Genomic DNA, 18422 nt, shown 5'->3' with positions numbered 1-18422 from the left:
GACTGCTTCCATAAGCCCAATAGCCAAACTGTTCATCAATGTAGTCCCCACTTCTGATCTTTTCTCTTTCTCATTGTTAGAAGGAAGCCTCTGCTTCCGAGAAAGCCTAAGCTCTGATACCAATGAAACCAGACGGAAACTCGGATGCAATGGACAGTCACTTTAGATGTCAACAAAGATATGAAAACACAGCGGAAGAACCATAAACAATATAAAAACACCGCACGGAGCCGAAACAGCCGGGCCCCCATAGGAACTTCTTTATTCACACACAAGCTTTTACAAGATACCAAGGTGCGGGTGCATACAGCACCGGATTTTCCACAAAGCATCAGCACAGATTTTGTCCAGATTTCTATCCAGTGCCAAGATAGAAACAGCTCTAGGAGCTGTCCAAAACAGTCCTCAAAAACAGCTCATAAACCATCCATAAATCAGCCAGGTACGGAGCCAAAAGTTGCCTTGAACTCTGTGCCCAAATCAGCCCCAAAACTGAGCCTCAAATCAGTCCCCAAAGAGCTCTCAAATCAGCCGTAAAAACAGTCCATAAGCAATCCATAAAAACAGCCAAAAATACCCCTTTGCTGTGGAAACCTGTTCCGCCTTCTGTACGGCTGCAACGCCACTGTATAGCTGGTGTACCATCCGTAAAGTGAACGTAGAGCGTAGAGGAGGTGCTGTGCAGCCTCTATACGGCCTGTGCAAGAGGGAAGACAGGGCTGTGTGCTGTACCACTAGCGCAACAAAGAAGAGAGAGTCTACAGTAGTCGGCCAGCCTTGTCAGCATCTATGGAGGAAGTCGACCAGCCCTGTAGCATCTTTGGAGCAAGTCGGCTAGCAAAGAGAAGAGAGGAAAACTCCAAGAGGGATGCGCATGATGATAAAACAGCCCAAACCTGCTTTAATAGAGCCGACTAGCTCTATTTTTGAAGTGCTTTTTCCCTTTTTGGCTAAAAGTGGCTGAACCAAGCCCAAAATATCCACTTTATGCTTTCTTTGGCTTGTACTCCAAGTTTTGGCCCAAAAATATCAACTTTATGCTTTTCTTGGCTTGATGCCCAAGTTTCATCTAGTCTAGGCGCCTGCTTTTGTCTACCTGTCCAAGCCCAAAAATAATAATATGTCCAGCCCATAATTAATGATATGTGAACACACTGACTTATAGATATTATAAGTCACTTTGATGAGTAAAATCCCATGCTGCTCATGTTGTATGGCCATCTTTCAGGCCAAACCATGCCAGTAAAATGCTCTAGCTTTCTTATGTGGAAAATACCCGTTCACACCTTGGTTCCAGACAATATGTGAAACACTGTTCAAGACTGGTGAGGGGACCTTACACCCTCAAATGGCCTTCAAAAATCATCACAAGACCACCTCCATACATTAATCAAGGACATACCATAAACGTACTGTGTTTATGGCCATAGTGGGGACGTGGACAACCAGCTCAGAGACTCCATCTCAGCCAAAATACAAAGATAACATTCTGATTACAAGAGAGGCAGTTACTACGTTGACTGACAAAAGGGTACAGCAAAAAAGTTTGTACCAGAAGGGTCTACTTCTCGGGCCAATTTAATGGCATCAGAAGTTGCAATATCTTGATTTGCAGGTGATATGGCTAGTATGATCGTGTTTGGCTGCATCCATGAAGAAAAATATTAGCAATAAACCATTTACATTATACACAAATGTGATTTTTTAAATTATAATAAATAATCTTAAAATCTGCTCCAGCAGGGAACCAGGGATGGAAGGATTAGAAGAGCTTCCCAGGCCTTGTATGAGAGAGCTGTATCCAATCTAGAATTTAACTTACGAACTGTAGGAACATCATAAAAGCAGAGTAGAGCTAGCAGCCTGCAACAGATATCCGAGAACAAGCAGAACAATTATATAGGGTTTCTGTTCATGGATGCCAAGCTGCAAATTAGGGTATTTGAGAGCAGGAGACAGGTCAATGATGAAGAGAGAGGGTTCTACATTTACAAGCTAGAGTAAGGTTGTAAGGTTCATAATTGTTCTGATACCGCTTGTAGAACTACTTGTAGAATTGTGTTAGGGAACCAGCTGCCATAGTCTTGGGGAGGCAGCTCTGATGGAAGTGTGCAAGACACAAGAGACATGTCAACATTCTATGCAGACATTCACAGGTAGTCACATCCGCTGGTACAGAAGGTTAATGATGATGATCATAGGGAAGTACAGGAGATGTCAATTCTGCTTTTTATTGTGGGCTCCACGATCCAGATCTTTCCTATGCTGATCCACAACTGTGATGATTGAATAAAGAGAAAAGAGCTAAGTTCAGTGCCATACCTTATCTACGTACAAACGAACCATATTCTCTATGTCTGTTACAATGCTCTCCGGTTGTCCTTCTGTTAAAAGCATCTTGAATCAGTCCCTTGCCAGAACTTAGGTTTGATAATTGACACTCTTCAAAAGTCTGAGGTGCAATGCCAAAATGCTTACCGACGGCAACTTTTGTTAAACCCGGCAGGTCAATTAGGGTCAAGTTTACAACTGCAAATCAAGCAATATCAACACATGAAGCAAATGGTCTTCTATAATATGAATCACAATAAGCCTCTAAGCTAATAGTTTACATCAATTAGCAAAGGCCTACGAGGCATAGTGTGCAGATATTAGCTCTAAATTTTTTCAAATTTGATCCACTAAATATGAGTTAACAAAAAAACCTATAAGCCAAAGGTAACGAAATGCGCAATCATAGTGCAATATCCATTGAATCGAAAATTTGGGGCCCAGCAGCGTTGAGAACACAGTACTCTGTCATTGAGCTGGAATGCTCCACTTTTGCTTACCATGCGGTGAGTAAATGCTCAAATGAATTGGAACCGGTGATATCTGCTTGTTTCTTCCTGTTATTCTGTCCGTCTCATCTTGGATTTCTTTCCTCACAGCAGCTGCAGAAATTCCACAAGCATTAGCAGGTTACGCACTACAAAACTCTCACAATATGTAGCCTTTGATTTTGCTGAGAAGAGAGATCAAGCCATGCAATCATTATACCCAAGAAAACAGTGGTGAAACTTATCCTCTAACAAGCTGGAATGCCATCAATAGAACTTACATATGTACATATGTACACACACATATACATGTACTGGATGGATCTGTGTATAAGTGTTTGTGTAAATATGAACGTGTGCATGTACATATGTATGGATGTATGGATGGATGGATGGACGTACATGCGTGCGTAAATGTATGCACGCATGCATGTGTCACGTGCACACCTGCAGTACTAAGGTGCCATGTGGACTTTCTGCTTGCTTAGTACATTTAGGATACCTGTTCTGAAGGGCCAAGAGCACACTGTGAGCCCTAGTCCAGAAACTTATCTCAGGCACCCTCTAGGTCAATTGGGGTAGGTCAGGTCATGCCCATGGCACAAGGTCAATGCAACCCTCTTTGCAAGGTGTAATGTTTGTACAGGCACAAGCAGACACTTATTAGACCATGACCGGGTGTCTAGGAGAGCCAAGTCATGTGTCAAGTCTTTGTCCAAGTCCCGGGAAAATGTGTCTTGACATGTGATAATAGCAATGGGCAAATTAGGGCCATGGAGCAGTGGACAGCCCATGGGCACCCCAACACCAAGGTTCAGACCCTCTGCAGTCAGACTTGAATCAAGCACATAATGTTAATAATTTTAAGGCATTCCTTTCCAGGCCCTATATCGCTTTGGACTGACTTGCGATAGATTCTGGAGTAAAAGATTTGCCCAAGCTTCTCTCGGGTTGTAGAGTGCTCTCACCGCCCATTTAGCACTCAATCTATCTGCTAAGGTTTTTATATCAATTAGACCTAATCCCTCCACTTCTTTAGGCACACGAAGAATACTTTGTCTTGCATTATTTAATTCTTCTTTCCCCAAATAACTCCTCCGAGTACCTAACTTAGCCTTTCAATTTAATTGTTAAGAAAGCCTCAAGCAGCATAGGAAGTATTTGACACTGGACAAAAGGATTTTATTTAGAAGGATAACTTTCCCTTCCATGTTGAGCATTAAATCATACCAAATGCTACCTTTTTTGGCTATAATTTCAACTAACCCCATAACCACCTTTCAGCATTTGTCACACCACATCCCTACAATTTTGATGATGGTCCCTCCTGTAATTGTTGTGAAAACCACATTCTGCACAAGCTCATCCACCTGGCAATTTAGGACCAAATCGCGATTTTGGCTAGGGATCCTAAAATCATACAAAAAGTTTATGGCCAATTTTCATGCTTCTTTAAACTGGTCAAGTGTTAAGGCAATGTCATCAACAAATTCCAGTAAATGTTTTTGGTCATTGGGAAGTTAAACATACCTCAAATTTTTTTGCATATCCCATCCAAGGGCACTCATGGCTAGGGGGTCAAGTGACTAACACTTCTCCTAAGCATAATCAGTTGGGATCATTGGCCATGTATGTCTATGCTAGAAATTGAGTCTTTCATTAGCACTCCGGCCGACCTGATAAAATATAGAGCCAGGTCAATCAGCTGCATCATATCGATAATAAATTCATCCTATCATTGGCTTTATCTAGATCCACTTTCAAAAAAAATGTTTTCTTGATTTGGTTTGTGGATCCATTCCTTATTTTTCCACATGGTGATTATTGCATCTAGGATATATCTGCCTTTGAAAAAGCCTCTATGTTCCTTTCAGACTATTTCTTTCATCCAGTCCGTCTCAAGGCAAGGGCTTTTGCTAAAATATTATATGATACATTCAAGAGCCTCATGTTAGCAGTCATCTCCTATAGGGAATGAGGGGCTCTGCTGTGGGTGTGCCCGCCCGGATAGGTGTAGTCTCCATTTTTCCTCATGTTCCATGTTTTTTCCCTGTTTTATCCGGCCGTGGGGGCTGTCTATTTCTGGCCGACTTGTCCTGTCTTTGGGCGACTGTTGTGATGCTGGCCGACTGCCATTTTATGCTGGCCGACTGGTATTTTCCAGTCGTGGAGATGATTGTGCTGCTGTCGGCCTGTTTTAGGCTGGCCGACCAGCAGCCCAGGGTGGTATAAATACTACCCTTGCCCTGCACACCGTTCTTGTACCGGATCTTGTGTATATAGCAGAGTTTATACAGCTTCTCTCTCTCTCCACTTCTGCGTTTTCTCTCTCACAGCAGAATGAACACATAGAACCATAAATGTATGATATCGGCATGCCAATAGCATATAAAAATCCATACCGTCCTGTTGCAGCATATAATCCATAAGCATTTGCTTGAACATCCATCATATGAAAGAGCATAGAAAAATCTCCAAGAATAACCGCATGCCTTGTTACCCATCATAGGCAACAAGCTGAATATATCTCTTGTGAATATCTGTAAACCCACTTCTACAAATCAACCCTCCATCACATGGAAAAATCCATCAACCGACGAGATTACACTCATCTGCAGGCTATAGATAAAAGAAGTTTATCTAGAGAATGCCCACACTAATTGAGAGCTTGAGGGTTTGCTGTTTTTGGGTGCTGATTGGAGAATTTATGGGCTGTTCGGGACTTGGAGAAACAAGTAGAAGGCGGCCATCATTGCTGGACAGCCACCTTGCATAGGGTTTGCAGCCTTTTCTTCATTTTTTTTCCCACCCACCTGTCAGAATATGCAGCGGAAATGATAACCAAACTTGGGTAGACAAGAGCAAGTAGACTGCAGAAAATAGACAGCACAAGAAACACAGAGAGATAGGTGTGTAAACTCTTCTCTATACACAAGATCCCACAGAAAACTGAATGAGGAAGTGGTGGGGGCATGGGGCCTATTTATATGCCCCATGTGAGCAGTCGGCCAGCACTGGTGGCCCTCCACGACTGCATGAGCAGTCAGCCAGCAATAATGAAGCCCACGACTGCATACATCCAGTCGGCCAGCAGTACAGAGGTCCACGACTGCTGTTGGGCAGTCGGCCAGTCACATGTCTACTGATGGGCCAGTCGGCCAGCCACTCAGTGCTCCTGCCAACCTTTGGCATCCCTCCACACCACTGGAAAATGGGAAAAAATAGGGAAAAAATACGGGGAGTGAGGAAAAATGCTAAAACGCCTCATAAGGGCGGGCACACCCACAACAAAGGCCCTGGTGTATAAAAGTAGATAGGAGATGACTTCTAACACCCCCTCTCAGCTCCTGGCTGTGAAACCAACCCAAGGGAGCTGGAGTGCCGCCTGAGCGTAGCCTGAGGTAGAGACTTCGTGAAGAGGTCCGCCGCATTGTCCTCCGTCGAACAATAAAGTAGCAAGATGTCACCAGCCAAGATCTTCTCATGTACAAAGTGATACTGTATCTCTATGTGCTTGATCCGGGCATGGAAGACCGGGTTCTAAGCAATAGCTATACAACTCTGGTTATCGCACTGGATGACTGTGGGCTCCTTCTGTGGAAACCCAATCTCGCCTAGCAGCCTCCGCAGCCACACCACCTCACAAGCAGCACCACAAGCAACCAGAAGAAAGGGCAATAGTTGGCTGCCTCTTGCTGCTCCAAGAAACTGCTCCTGAGCCAAGGGTGAAACTGTATCTTGAAGTAGATCTCCTCGTGTCTGGATCTCCTCCCCAATCTGAGTCACTCCAACCTTGGAGCCTGACTCCATCCCCTCCTGTGTAAAAGAGTCCTAGATCCTTCGTACTTTGCAGATACCGCAAGATCCGCAATCCTGCATCCCAATGAGTCTTCAATGACGTCTGCATAAAAGAGCTCAACAGCCCCACGGAGAAGCTCAAGTCCAATCTGGTGTTCAACAACCAGATCAATGAACCAACCAACTTCCGGTACTGCGAGGCATCAACTGGCTCACAAGGATCAGTAACGGTTAACTTCGTGTTCGGGTCCATCGGCGAAGTAATAGGCTTGCAGTTCTCCATCCCAAAGGCCTCAAGCAACTCATGAACATACCGCTGTTGAGAGACGAAAAACCCCCTCTGGGTCTGCCAGATCTCCAATCCCAAAAAGAAGTGGAGTAAGCCTAAGTTGGTCATCTCAAACTCCTTTGACAAGGCAGCCTTCGTCACTCTAATGTGCTCCACATGACCGCCGGTGAGAATGAGATCATCCACATAAAGGATAATAAGCATGACCATGCCGCGTTCCCGAAAGAGATACAGGTTTGGATCTGCAACCGATCTCTGAAATCCAGTCCGAATAAAGAAGGAATCAATCTTCTGATTCCAAGCCCTGGGAGCCTGCTTAAGACCATACAAGGCCTTACGTAACCTGTAAACCATCCCTTCAGATCCTGGAACAATAAAGCCTGGAGGCTGCTCAACATGCACCTCCTCCTGCAGGTCACCATTAAGGAACGCAGATTTTACATCCATTTGATACACGGGCCACCTCTGAGAAGAAGCAAGGGCAAGAACGGTCCGAATCGTGCACATCCGTGCTGTCGGTGCAAAGGTATCCTCGTAGTCGATGTCTGGCCGCTGAGCATAACCTTTAGCCACAAGTCTGGCTTTGTGTTTGTCCACCGACCCATCAGACGCATATTTGGTCTTAAAGACCCATTTGACACCAATGACTGATCGCTTCGACGGCCTCGGTACCAACTCCCAAGTGTGGTTCTTCTCGATCGCATCAAGTTCCACCTGCATGGCTTTCCTCCAAGTATCCTGTGAAAGGGCTTCCTTTACGGAAGTGGGCTCTTTGTCCCGCATGATACGAGACATCAAAGCATAGTTCACCTGAAGAAGCTCCGCTGTGTTGCTTTTATCTCGGACTCTATGTGATCTTCGAGGGCCGTCCTCTGTGGTCCACTCGGAGGGTAGCTCCGTGACACCTGACTCCCGAAGGGTGTCTAACAACCACCTAGGTACTCGAACAGATCGTGGAGCCTCCTGTGATCGCGGGGGCTCTACTCCAGCTGTGGGCTCAACCTCCTGTGATGACCGAGGTTGATCAACTGGAATGATAGTCTGGGAATCATCATCAGACTCCTCTGGATCTCCAAGAAGTGGCAGCTCCTCGACAGTGGATACTGGAACATGCTCGTCAAAGACCACATCCTGGCTGACAACAATCTCGTTCCTGTCTGGATCATACAACCTGTATCCCTTGGAAAGAGAGTTATACCCCACAAATACAAGCTTGCGGGACTTGGAGTCAAGCTTCCCCCTCTGCTTCTTCGGAATATGTACATACGCGTCACTCCCAAAGACACGGAAGTGCGAGACATCAGGTTTCCTCCCAAAGTATGCCTCAAATGGTCATATGGGGTACTGAAGTCGTCGGAGATCGGTTGAGGGTATGGACAGCCGTTGCCACAGCCTCTCCCCAAAGTGGACGAGGAAGATCACGATGCTCCAGCATGGTCCTCGCCATCTCCACCACAGTCCTGTTCTTGCGTTCAACAACTCCATTCTCCGAAGGCCATCCAGTTGAAGGCAATGAAGGGTTAGGGTTAGGGTTTACACAAGCTCAAGCAGGCGTGGAAAACCAACACACAGAGAGAACACGACTTTAGTGTATTGCTTGATGAAAAAGTGAAGTACAATAGCCACATGATAGTGACCCTAAAGATAAGTGTTCAGTATAGATAGGTGTAGGCTCCTCCACTGAAATATCCATATCAGTCATGAGACGACGCAGCCAAACACACTCAACAGTAGTAGTGTAGGTTGCTCTGTACTCTGCCTCACAAGACGAAGTGGCCACTGTGGTCTGTTTCTTGCTTAGCCAAGAAATGCATGAAGAGCCAAGAAAGAAATAATTTCCACTAGTGAAATGTCTGGTATCAAAATCACCAGCCCAATCTGAATCACTGTAAGCGTGTAACTGCATGTCACCCCCCTCAGGATAAAGCAATCCAAGAGACAAGGTACCCTGCAAATAACGGAATACACGCTTCACAGCTTGCCAATGTGACAACCGTGGGCTGTGCATGAATCTGCTCAACTGAGAGACTGCATACTGAATATCTGGCCTTGTATTACACAAGTAAATGAGGCACCCAACAGCCTGAGCATATGTAGTGGCATCAAAGGAAACACTGTCATCTTGTAGTGACAGTTTCATCCCAGGCTCCATAGGAGTACTAATAGGCTTGCAATCCTGAAATTTAAACTTCTCCAGAAGTTTAGCAACATAGCGTGATTGCAACAACCCAATGCCTCTGTTATCCTGCACAAACTGTATGCCCAAATAGTAATGTACAAGGCCCAAGTCAGACATGTCAAATGTCTGTTGCAGTATCTCCTTAAAAGCTGCAATTTTGTCATCGTTTGATCCCATGAGCAAGAGATCATCCACATAAAGACTGATGACCAGCAGATCTGTCTCTTCTTTCTTTACATACAGAGTGGCTTCTGATGGACTGTTTACAAATCCCTGAGTGAGTAGAAAAGCATCTATTTTTGCATACCAAGCTCGTGGAGCTTGTTTCAAACCATACAAGGCCTTTTTCAGCCTGCAAACTTTCCCCTCATGACCATGTTCTGCAAATCCCATGGGCTGAAATACATAAACTTCCTCCTCGAGGTCCCCATGTAGAAATGCAGTCTTTATGTCCAACTGGTGAACAACCCAACCACGATGTGCAGCCAATGCAATGACACACCTAAGTGTCGACATACGGGATGTAGGAGCAAATGTCTCCTCATAATCAATGCCCTTCTTCTGTGCATAGCCCTTTGCAACTAGACGGGCTTTGTACCTGTCAATGGATCCATCTGCATGTCTTTTCAACTTATAGACCCATTTAGTACCAATTGCTTTCTTGCCTTTGGGCAGATCAACCAAATCCCATGTTTGATTCCTTTTAATAGAATCAAGCTCATCCTGCATGGCTTTGTTCCAATGCACATTATCTCGTGCATCCACAAATGAATCAGGCTCATCATCATCCTGTAAACTGGCTGCCATAACCAGATTCAAATCCATGATGTGTGCATGCTCATTGGTCCTTGTCTCCCTACGAGTACGACCAGCAAGAGGACCCTCTAAATGGCTGTCCTGTAATGTTCTCAAATACCATCTAGGTATATGTCTGACCTGTGGTGCCTGCTGCCCATATTTGGTTCAGCTTCTGGCTCATTTGGCTGCTGAATTTCTGCACCACCTACATCATTTGCTGGCTGTCCTGTACCCTCATGAGTTGGATCACCAACTGTGGAATGAAACTCCATGGGTAGTAGACCTTCAAACACATCATTTGCAGCCTGATTTGCCTCATAACCAGCCATGGATATTTCTGATTTTTCATCAAAAATCACATCCCGACTAGTGAATATCTTCCTGGATAGTGGGTCATATAACCTGTAGCCCTTGCTCTCACGGCTATACCCAACAAAAATGCATTTTGTGGCTTTATCATCCAGCTTCCTCCTCAACTCTTTGGGTATGTGTGCATATGCAAGACACCCAAAGATACGAAAATGCGATACAGAAGGCTTGCGGCCATGCCAAGCCTCAAAAGGAGTAATAGAAACCAATGCCTTTGTGGGACATCGATTCAAAATATGACAAGCACACATGACTGCTTCCACCCAAAAGATATGTGGTAGCCTTTTTGCTTTTAGCATACATCTGGCCATCTCCATGAGTGACCGATTCTTCCTTTCTGCAACCCCATTCTGCTGTGGAGTGTAAGGAGTAGTATACTGATGTTTTATACCTCTACTCCCAAGAAAGGAATTCAGCATATGTGACATATATTCCCCCCCTCGGTCAGAACGGAGAGTCTTCACCTTGCATCCTGACTCTGTCTCAGCAAGTGCTACAAAGGCCAAAAATGCATCATATACCTGTGATTTCTGTGTCAAAGGATAGACCCAGCATATACGAGAGAAGTCATCAATAAATGTTACAAAATAAAAGCAACCACCTAATGACTTCGTCTGCATGGGACCACAAAGATCACTGTGTATAAGTTGCAACTTTGCAGTTGCTCTTAGAGCCTTATCACATGGGAAGGAAAACCTGTGCATTTTTCCCAAAATACATCCTTCACAAATGTGATCTGGAGGCTTCTCCATGAGAGGTAGATCTGTAAACATGTTATGTCACTGCATAAGCATAAGACTACCAAAATTTACATGCCCCATGCGAGCATGCCATAACTCCGCATCAACCATAGCTGGAGTAAGAGTGAATGCATGATAAGCAGACTGATCCACTGGCTGAAATGCATCCAACTGATAAAGTCCATGACATAATGTACCAGTAAGCATCAAGGTCAAGGCATTAGCTTTGTCTCTAACCATGCATTTATCATCATCAAAGTGGACTTGCATTCCACAATGTGCTAAAGAAGAAATGGACAACAAATTCTTCTTTATCCCTGGTACATATAAGGCATCTGTAAGGCGGAGAATGGAGCCATCAATGGCTGTGAGCTGAATCTCCCCAATGCCACGAACTGGATATGAAGCATTGTTGGCACACTGAACAGTTTTGCCAACAGGGGCAGGGCCAACATGACTAAACAAATCCCTGCGAGATGTGATATGCTTTGAGGCACCACTATCAAAATACCAAGTACATGCATGCTCTGTCAAACTGAGTGCCTGTGAAGACCAAGAGGCATCATAGCTGCATGTATAAAAACAGTAATCCCTGTCCTCAACAAAAGAAGCAGTCTCTGGAGGAGCTTTAGAAGCATCAAGACATCCCAGCTTCCTTTGCTCCCAGCTTCCTTTGCCTTCTCTTTGGCAATCCTCTTCCTACATTCCGTGATGTAGTGACCTGGCTTCTTACAATAATGACATTTGCCCTTCTTCTTGGGCTGTCCATCACTTTTCTTGGTATCCTGTGAAGAGCCACCATCACCTGAATTTTGATTTGCACTCCTTGGCTGAGTTTTTCCTTTCCCCTTTTGACCTGTAGTAAATGCTTGTTCAGCATTTGTGTTCATATTCATATTCTTCCTCATTTGCTTCTCTTGTAGTAAGAGAGCAACAAGTTCCTGATACTTGAGGGGTTCAATAGCATTCCTCATGCTGAGGTTCAAAGAGGTATGAAAAGCCAAGTAAGATCTTGGCAAAGAGTGCAAGATGGTGGACACAAGCTGTGTCTCAGGAATAATCTCATCCACATTGATGAGTTGCTCTCTCAAATCCTGCAGCTTGTTTAAGTGGCTAGACATATCATCTCCTTCATTCATTTTCTGATTTTCCAGCTCTCTTTTCAAAAATGAGATCCTAGCCTCATTACGAGCAGCATACATCTGCTCCAAAGTCACCCATGCATTCTGTGAAGAGCCAGCTGAACGAATATGAGGTATAATGGACCTCTGTACTGACAATGCAATGAGTGACAAAGCTTGTGCATCCCTGGCATCCCATGTCTTTTGAGCATTTGTTCTCTGAACAGGCAATGGCTGTCCTGGAGCCTGTACCTGTTGTCCTCGTCCACGAGCACCCCCTTGGGGAGGAGTCTCTGGAGCCAATGGACCTGGACGTGGTTCATCACCACTAACAAAATCCCAAAGATCTTTTGCCACAAGCACATTTTTCAGCATAAAACTCCACAAGGAGTAGTTCGTGCCATCCAATTTGTCTTCCTTAGACAAATATGTGAATACATCACTTTGCTGTTGATTTGCCATTATGCTTACGCACAATGTTGTACCTGTTTACCAAAAAAACCCAATAGCAGAAACCCTGATAATAACTGTACTCCACTGAATACAGTTCACCCAAATATGCCTGCACTCTCAATCCTCTGAATGTGCAGCTCAATGCACCAATGACTGAGTAGAGCAGCAAATGGCCCTGGTCAGTCTCTCGGTCCCGTAGAGCAACTGAATGCTCCTCAAATTCCACCCGAAAGCCAGTCTTGCATATTTCATGCACTGACAGAAGATGAAAACCCAGAGCAGGGACATAAAGAACACGGGAAGCATGCTTGCCCCCCTTGCCGTCGGGAATAATCTCCATCCGGCCCTCACTATGTATCAAAATAATGGAGTTGTCGCCAATAAAGATGCGACCTGACTGCCGTTTCAAATCCAGAAAGAAGTCACGGGATGGAGTCATGTGCCTGGAAGCACCACTGTCAAGAATCCATTCCCGGGTATCCTTCGCGGTGAAGCCCCTCCTCGCTCGAAGATAATGAAGCGTCGGAGTCCACCATCTCTAAGTGCACAAATGCCGGAGTCTTTGCAGCTGAGGCCGAGGAATCAGCACTCTTCCTTGTACGCTTAGGACACTTCCTCCAATAGTGGCCTTTCTCGCCACAATCATTACAGGATCTTTCGGCCTTTAGCTTCTCTCGTTCTGAATCAGGCTTCTTCTCAGAAGACTTCTCCGGTGAATCCTTCCCCTTGCCCTTGTTGTTATTCCGGCCTTTCGACCGTTGGCCAGTTAAGGCCTCCGAACCTCCGCTGTGAGGGGAGTTCGTGAAACGTTCCTCTTGGTCCAAGACCATTGGCACAAGCTCCTTCCAGGTAATGGTGCTAAGCCTGCCACTCGTAATCAACGAGGAATAGAAAGCAGAATACTGAGCAGGCAAGTGGGACAGCAAAGTGATGGCCATGTCTTCAGATGATATCTCTTTCCCAGCTTGTAGGACTTCCTGCTGAAGGGCCTGCAGCTTGTTAATGTGTTCCCGCATCGTCGAGGACTTTGCAGGGTTCATAACCCGCATCTGCACTTCCAAGGAGATCCGTTTCATGGGTGATACCTGTCATACAAAGAAGCCAAGTGCTCCCATATGCCTCTCGCCAGCGTCATGTGCTTTACATGATTGATCACTTGTGGTGTGCAGTTGAGAAAAATAAACGACCGGACCCTGGCGTTGACACGATCCCACATGTGTGCATGTGCCTCTCGGTCCTTCCTCGTCGACAGTAACTCCCCTTCCTCTACTTCCGACCGTGGAACCCCGATGATGATAAAATCAACAAGGTCATATGACTCCAGCACAGACTCCATCATGACCTTCCAAATGCCGTAATTGGACCCGTCCAACTGACAATCCACTGGGAACGTGGGGAGAGTCGGAATCTTCACGTGCTTCTCAGCCATCTCTAGTAAATCTGCCATCACGGGGAGTAAACTGAAAGGGTGGGTGGGTGGGAAAAAAAATCTGTAAAACCTGCAAGTGGTTGTCCAACACCTTAGCCCGCCTTCCTCTTGCACCTTCTCTTCCCAAACAATCCAAAACAGTCCACCAATCAGCAACCTAACGATCCCCCTCTTGCTCAGAAAAACTCCCAAGATCTATCATGAGCCTAGGGCTCTGATACCATGTCAGAATATGCAGCGGAAATGATAACCAAACTTGGGTAGACAAGAGCAAGTAGACTGCAAAAAATAGACAGCACAAGAAACACAGAGAGATAGGTGTGTAAATTCTTCTCTATACACAAGATCCCACAAAAAACTGAATGAGGAAGTGGTGGGGACATGGGGCCTATTTATATGCCCCATGTGAGCAGTCGACCAGCACTGGTGGCCCTCCACGACTGCATGAGCAGTCGGCCAGCAATAATGACGCCCACGACTGCATACATCCAGTCGGCCGAGGTCCACGATTGTTGTTGGGCAGTCGGCCAGTCACATCTCTGCTGATGGGCCAGTCGGCCAGCCACTCAGTGCTCCTGCCAACCTCTGGCATCCCTCCACACCACTGGAAAATGGGAAAAAATAGGAAAAAAATACAGGGAGTGAGGAAAAATGATAAAACACCTCATAAGGGTGGGCACACCCACAACAAAGGCCCTGGTGTATAAAAGTAGACAGGAGATGACTTCTAACACCACCCTCCCTTCACAAGACCTTGTGAACCCTTGAGATGGCTGATTTGCTTGAGATGGCTGAGAAGCATGTGAAGATCCCCACCCTCCCGACATTCTCGGTGGATCGAGAGTTGGACGGGACCAATTATGGCATATGGAAGGTAATGATGGTAAAACCGGTCTATGGACACATAAAGCGGTAATTCATTCACAAATAACCTGGACTTACTCAGACACACAATCACAGAATCCTCGCTCCCTCGCTCAACAACACATTGGCCCCGAAGTCCGACGCCCCTTGCGGTATTTCTTTATTGTTAAAAAGTTGGAAAATACAAAGCACGAGTGCAACAGAGCACTCTACTTGCACCAACTGAGTTTTACAAATTCTGGGAGAAATTTGCCAACATAACTGCACTAAAACTGTTCCATAACATCTCAGAATGAGTCCCAACTGACAGGCTCACTTCCATAGGCATCAGACTACCCAATGGGGTCCAAAACATCACAATTCAGCTTGCTGTAATTTTCTGCACAGACCTGTTTTCAGCTCTGTTTTCAGCCCAAATTAACCTTGTACTGTCCTGGAAGACTTTAGCAAAGTCCTACTGCATTCTGGCATCAACCGGGCAACATAACAGCCCAAAAACAGCACCTAAACAGTGCTGAAACAGCGTTGTATTGAAGAGGTTATTACCCTCTTCCGTCCCTGCTTTGGTGTAGGAACTAACTACACCGGTTCCTGTTCAAGGAGGCAACTAGCCTCTGCATATAAGCATGAAATTCACACAACTGTACCTGATTTTATCTGATGAGAGCATTACCATAGTCTGCAAGAGAGAGAGAGAGAGGCTTTGGGGAGCAAGCTCAACCCTCAATACATGAGTTGCAGGGCAAGGGAGTGCACCACAATAGCTCTTAACCTGCAACAATCCACCATAGCTGCAAATGAGCCTCATTCAGTCCAAAATCCCACGCTTCCCCCTTCCCAGTGTGGAAAATGCACATAAATTTGACACTTGGCACATTTTTAAGCCTTTTCCACATGCAATCTTCCAAGCTAAAAATCTCCTGACTGGTTCACACTCTCACAACAGTCCTTTGCCAGCTTTTGGTCCCCTTGACATTCTGCACAAACTGACGCGAAGACTTTTCAATTCCGACACTGCAAAAATAGCAGTTCCCTAGATTTTAGGGATGATGTCATCTGCATTCCTTCTGGTCTCCTGACCATCTTTGACCACTATGGTCACTTCAGAATTTGCTTAGAATTCAAGATACATTCACATTTCGGTGGCGGCCACTTACTAGTGTAAACCGGCCTATGCCCTCATTCAGTGACCATGCCCTGGACACTGTCATTCATCTTTCAGTGCAGTTCTCAGGCTTAGCCAACCACTGGTCCAAAGTCCCACTGGCTGACCCATTCTGACATTGCAATGGCCCAAGCCCTTCCAAGAGATCCCGGGGGAAAACAACAGCAACCAAAGAGAAAGAAAAGAAATATATATATATTTATAAAGAAATGTAAATAAAGAAAACAACTGCAAAAAGTTTCACCTCCCGGTGACAGATTGTCATGTGCATCACAGATGCCATGGACATGCTCAGGGCTAGATCCAGAAGAGGCAGCCAGATAAAGAGCAGAACCAGACAGAGCCAGGGATTGGAGCACAAGTGGCCAGTTTGGATGTGGAGAAGAACCAGGGTACAGTCGGCTGAGTATAGGAGCTGCTAGCTGTACCAGAAAGCATGTCGGCTGACGTGGCAGCAACAGGCGCATCAAAGACCAAAAGCACATCCAGTCGGCTGGATTAAAGGGGTATTAATGAACATGTAACTGGCCGACCAGCAGTCGGCCAGTTCATCATTTATTCCAAGGCCTATAAAAGGGCCCCCTTGCTCATAGCATTGATCATTCCACCCACTAGGGGTGTGGGTCACTTAGAGGTCCCATAGGGGACAGAATTTAGGGTTAGGAACCTTTTTATGAAGGCAGCCCATGGCTGCAAAGATCTGTACCTTTTTTGTACATAGTATATACTGAAATTCCAGCACTTCTCACTCTCTCTCTCTACTCTCTCTCTACCTGCGTTTTTGCATCATGGTGCGTTTTCGCATCAGAAGGTCTTCAAGAGTGTTTAGGGCTGAAAGAAGACTACCCAGAGCTTCCGCGCGTTACATTGGTATCAGAGCATCAGGCCCAGCCAATCTAAACACTGATTCAGTCCCATATGATGGTGTACAGGTCCAAGGTACAGGAAAGTACACGGATTCGAAGCCCAAGGCAGGAACACAGATCGAGAAGAACTCCCAGGAGGTTTGTTGGTGGTGTTCCACAGTGCCAGATGGGGATGGCAGTTCCGTGAGCCAGATGGGTTCTAAGGGAACGGTCCCAAGGGAGGTTGATCCTCCAAGGGTGATGTGAGAGTGCCAGACTCAGTTCCAGGAACGAAGACCAAGACAGTGTTCAGAGCCAGGGCAGGAATGGATTGTGGACTAGAGGAAGACCAGATGCATAGATCTTCATCAGAGACAGAGTGGTTTGGAGAACAGAACGGAGTTTCAGAGAAAAAGGTTTGCCAGGGATGGATGATGACAGAGGGACTTCGGAACAGGATTGGGATGATGACAGTCATCCAAGAGCAGGTTGGATTCCCGTCATCAAGTTTAGCAGAGGGGGATGTCATGTGCATCACAGATGCCATGGACATGCTCAGGGCTAGATCCAGAAGAGGCAGCCAGATAAAGAGCAGAACCAGACAGAGCCAGGGATTGGAGCACAAGTGGCCAGTTTGGATGTGGAGAAGAACCAGGGTACAGTCGGCTGAGTATAGGAGCTGCTGGCTGTACCAGAAAGCATGTCGGCTGACGTGGCAGCAGCAGGCGCATCAAAGACCAAAAGCACATCCAGTCGGCTGGATTAAAGGGGTATTAATGAACATGTAACTGGCCGACCAGCAGTCGGCCAGTTCATCATTTATTCCAAGGCCTATAAAAGGGCCCCCTTGCTCATAGCATTGATCATTCCACCCACTAGGGGTGTGGGTCACTTAGAGGTCCCATAGGGGACAGAATTTAGGGTTAGGAACCTTTTTATGAAGGCAGCCCATGGCTGCAAAGATCTGTACCTTTTTTGTACATAGTATATACTGAAATTCCAGCACTTCTCACTCTCTCTCTCTACTCTCTCTCTACCTGCGTTTTTGCATCATGGTGCGTTTTCGCATCAGAAGGTCTTCAAGAGTGTTTAGGGCTGAAAGAAGACTACCCAGAGCTTCCGCGCGTTACACAGATGGAGTCTATCCTAGAGTCTTATGATTTGGCTGATGTCATTGTGGTTAGAGTTTATACCCCCCTCTTGAAAGAAGCAAGCGACCTCGATTGCAAGTCCACATGCAAACGGATGACACAGGACAATCACAAGATTCCCCAGGTGATTAGTGTCATCGCATGCATCTCCTGTGAACAGATGACACAGGGCGATGATAGGAATTCCCCACTACCATTTGTGTCATCACAGGTTCAAGCCTTTCAAATACATGTTTCCGGATACAACACAGGGCGATAGCACGTGTCCCCGCACTATTAGTGTCACAACACGTATAATCATTCATTGAAGTGTAACAGATACAACTTCAAAGCACTGAAAGTTCATTCATTGATTAAGTCATTGACAACAAATGTCAAAACTGTACATTGCCAAACATATAA

General features: G+C 45.7%; 1 protein-coding gene across 1 annotated transcript in view; it reads right to left on the bottom strand.

Moving 5' to 3' along the window:
• The window catches only part of LOC147610226 (phragmoplastin DRP1E-like), a 96724-nt gene that overhangs the window by 60487 nt on the left and 17815 nt on the right, over nucleotides 1-18422 (bottom strand). The window contains exons 4-7 of the mRNA XM_086786543.1: nucleotides 2832-2933; nucleotides 2479-2529; nucleotides 2323-2384; nucleotides 1553-1643 (exon numbers count right to left, since the gene is read on the bottom strand). Coding sequence (XP_086642669.1) covers nucleotides 1553-1643; nucleotides 2323-2384; nucleotides 2479-2529; nucleotides 2832-2933 — 306 coding nt within the window. The remainder of the gene's footprint in view (nucleotides 1-1552; nucleotides 1644-2322; nucleotides 2385-2478; nucleotides 2530-2831; nucleotides 2934-18422) is intronic.

The sequence above is a fragment of the Cibotium barometz genome, chromosome 49, assembly GCF_041138505.1.
Source record: "Cibotium barometz isolate CiBa-2024 chromosome 49, ASM4113850v1, whole genome shotgun sequence".
NCBI classification, from domain to species: domain Eukaryota; kingdom Viridiplantae; phylum Streptophyta; class Polypodiopsida; order Cyatheales; family Cibotiaceae; genus Cibotium; species Cibotium barometz.
The sequence above is the reverse complement of the archived record's forward strand: the minus strand, read 5'-3'. Positions and strand labels throughout refer to the sequence as shown.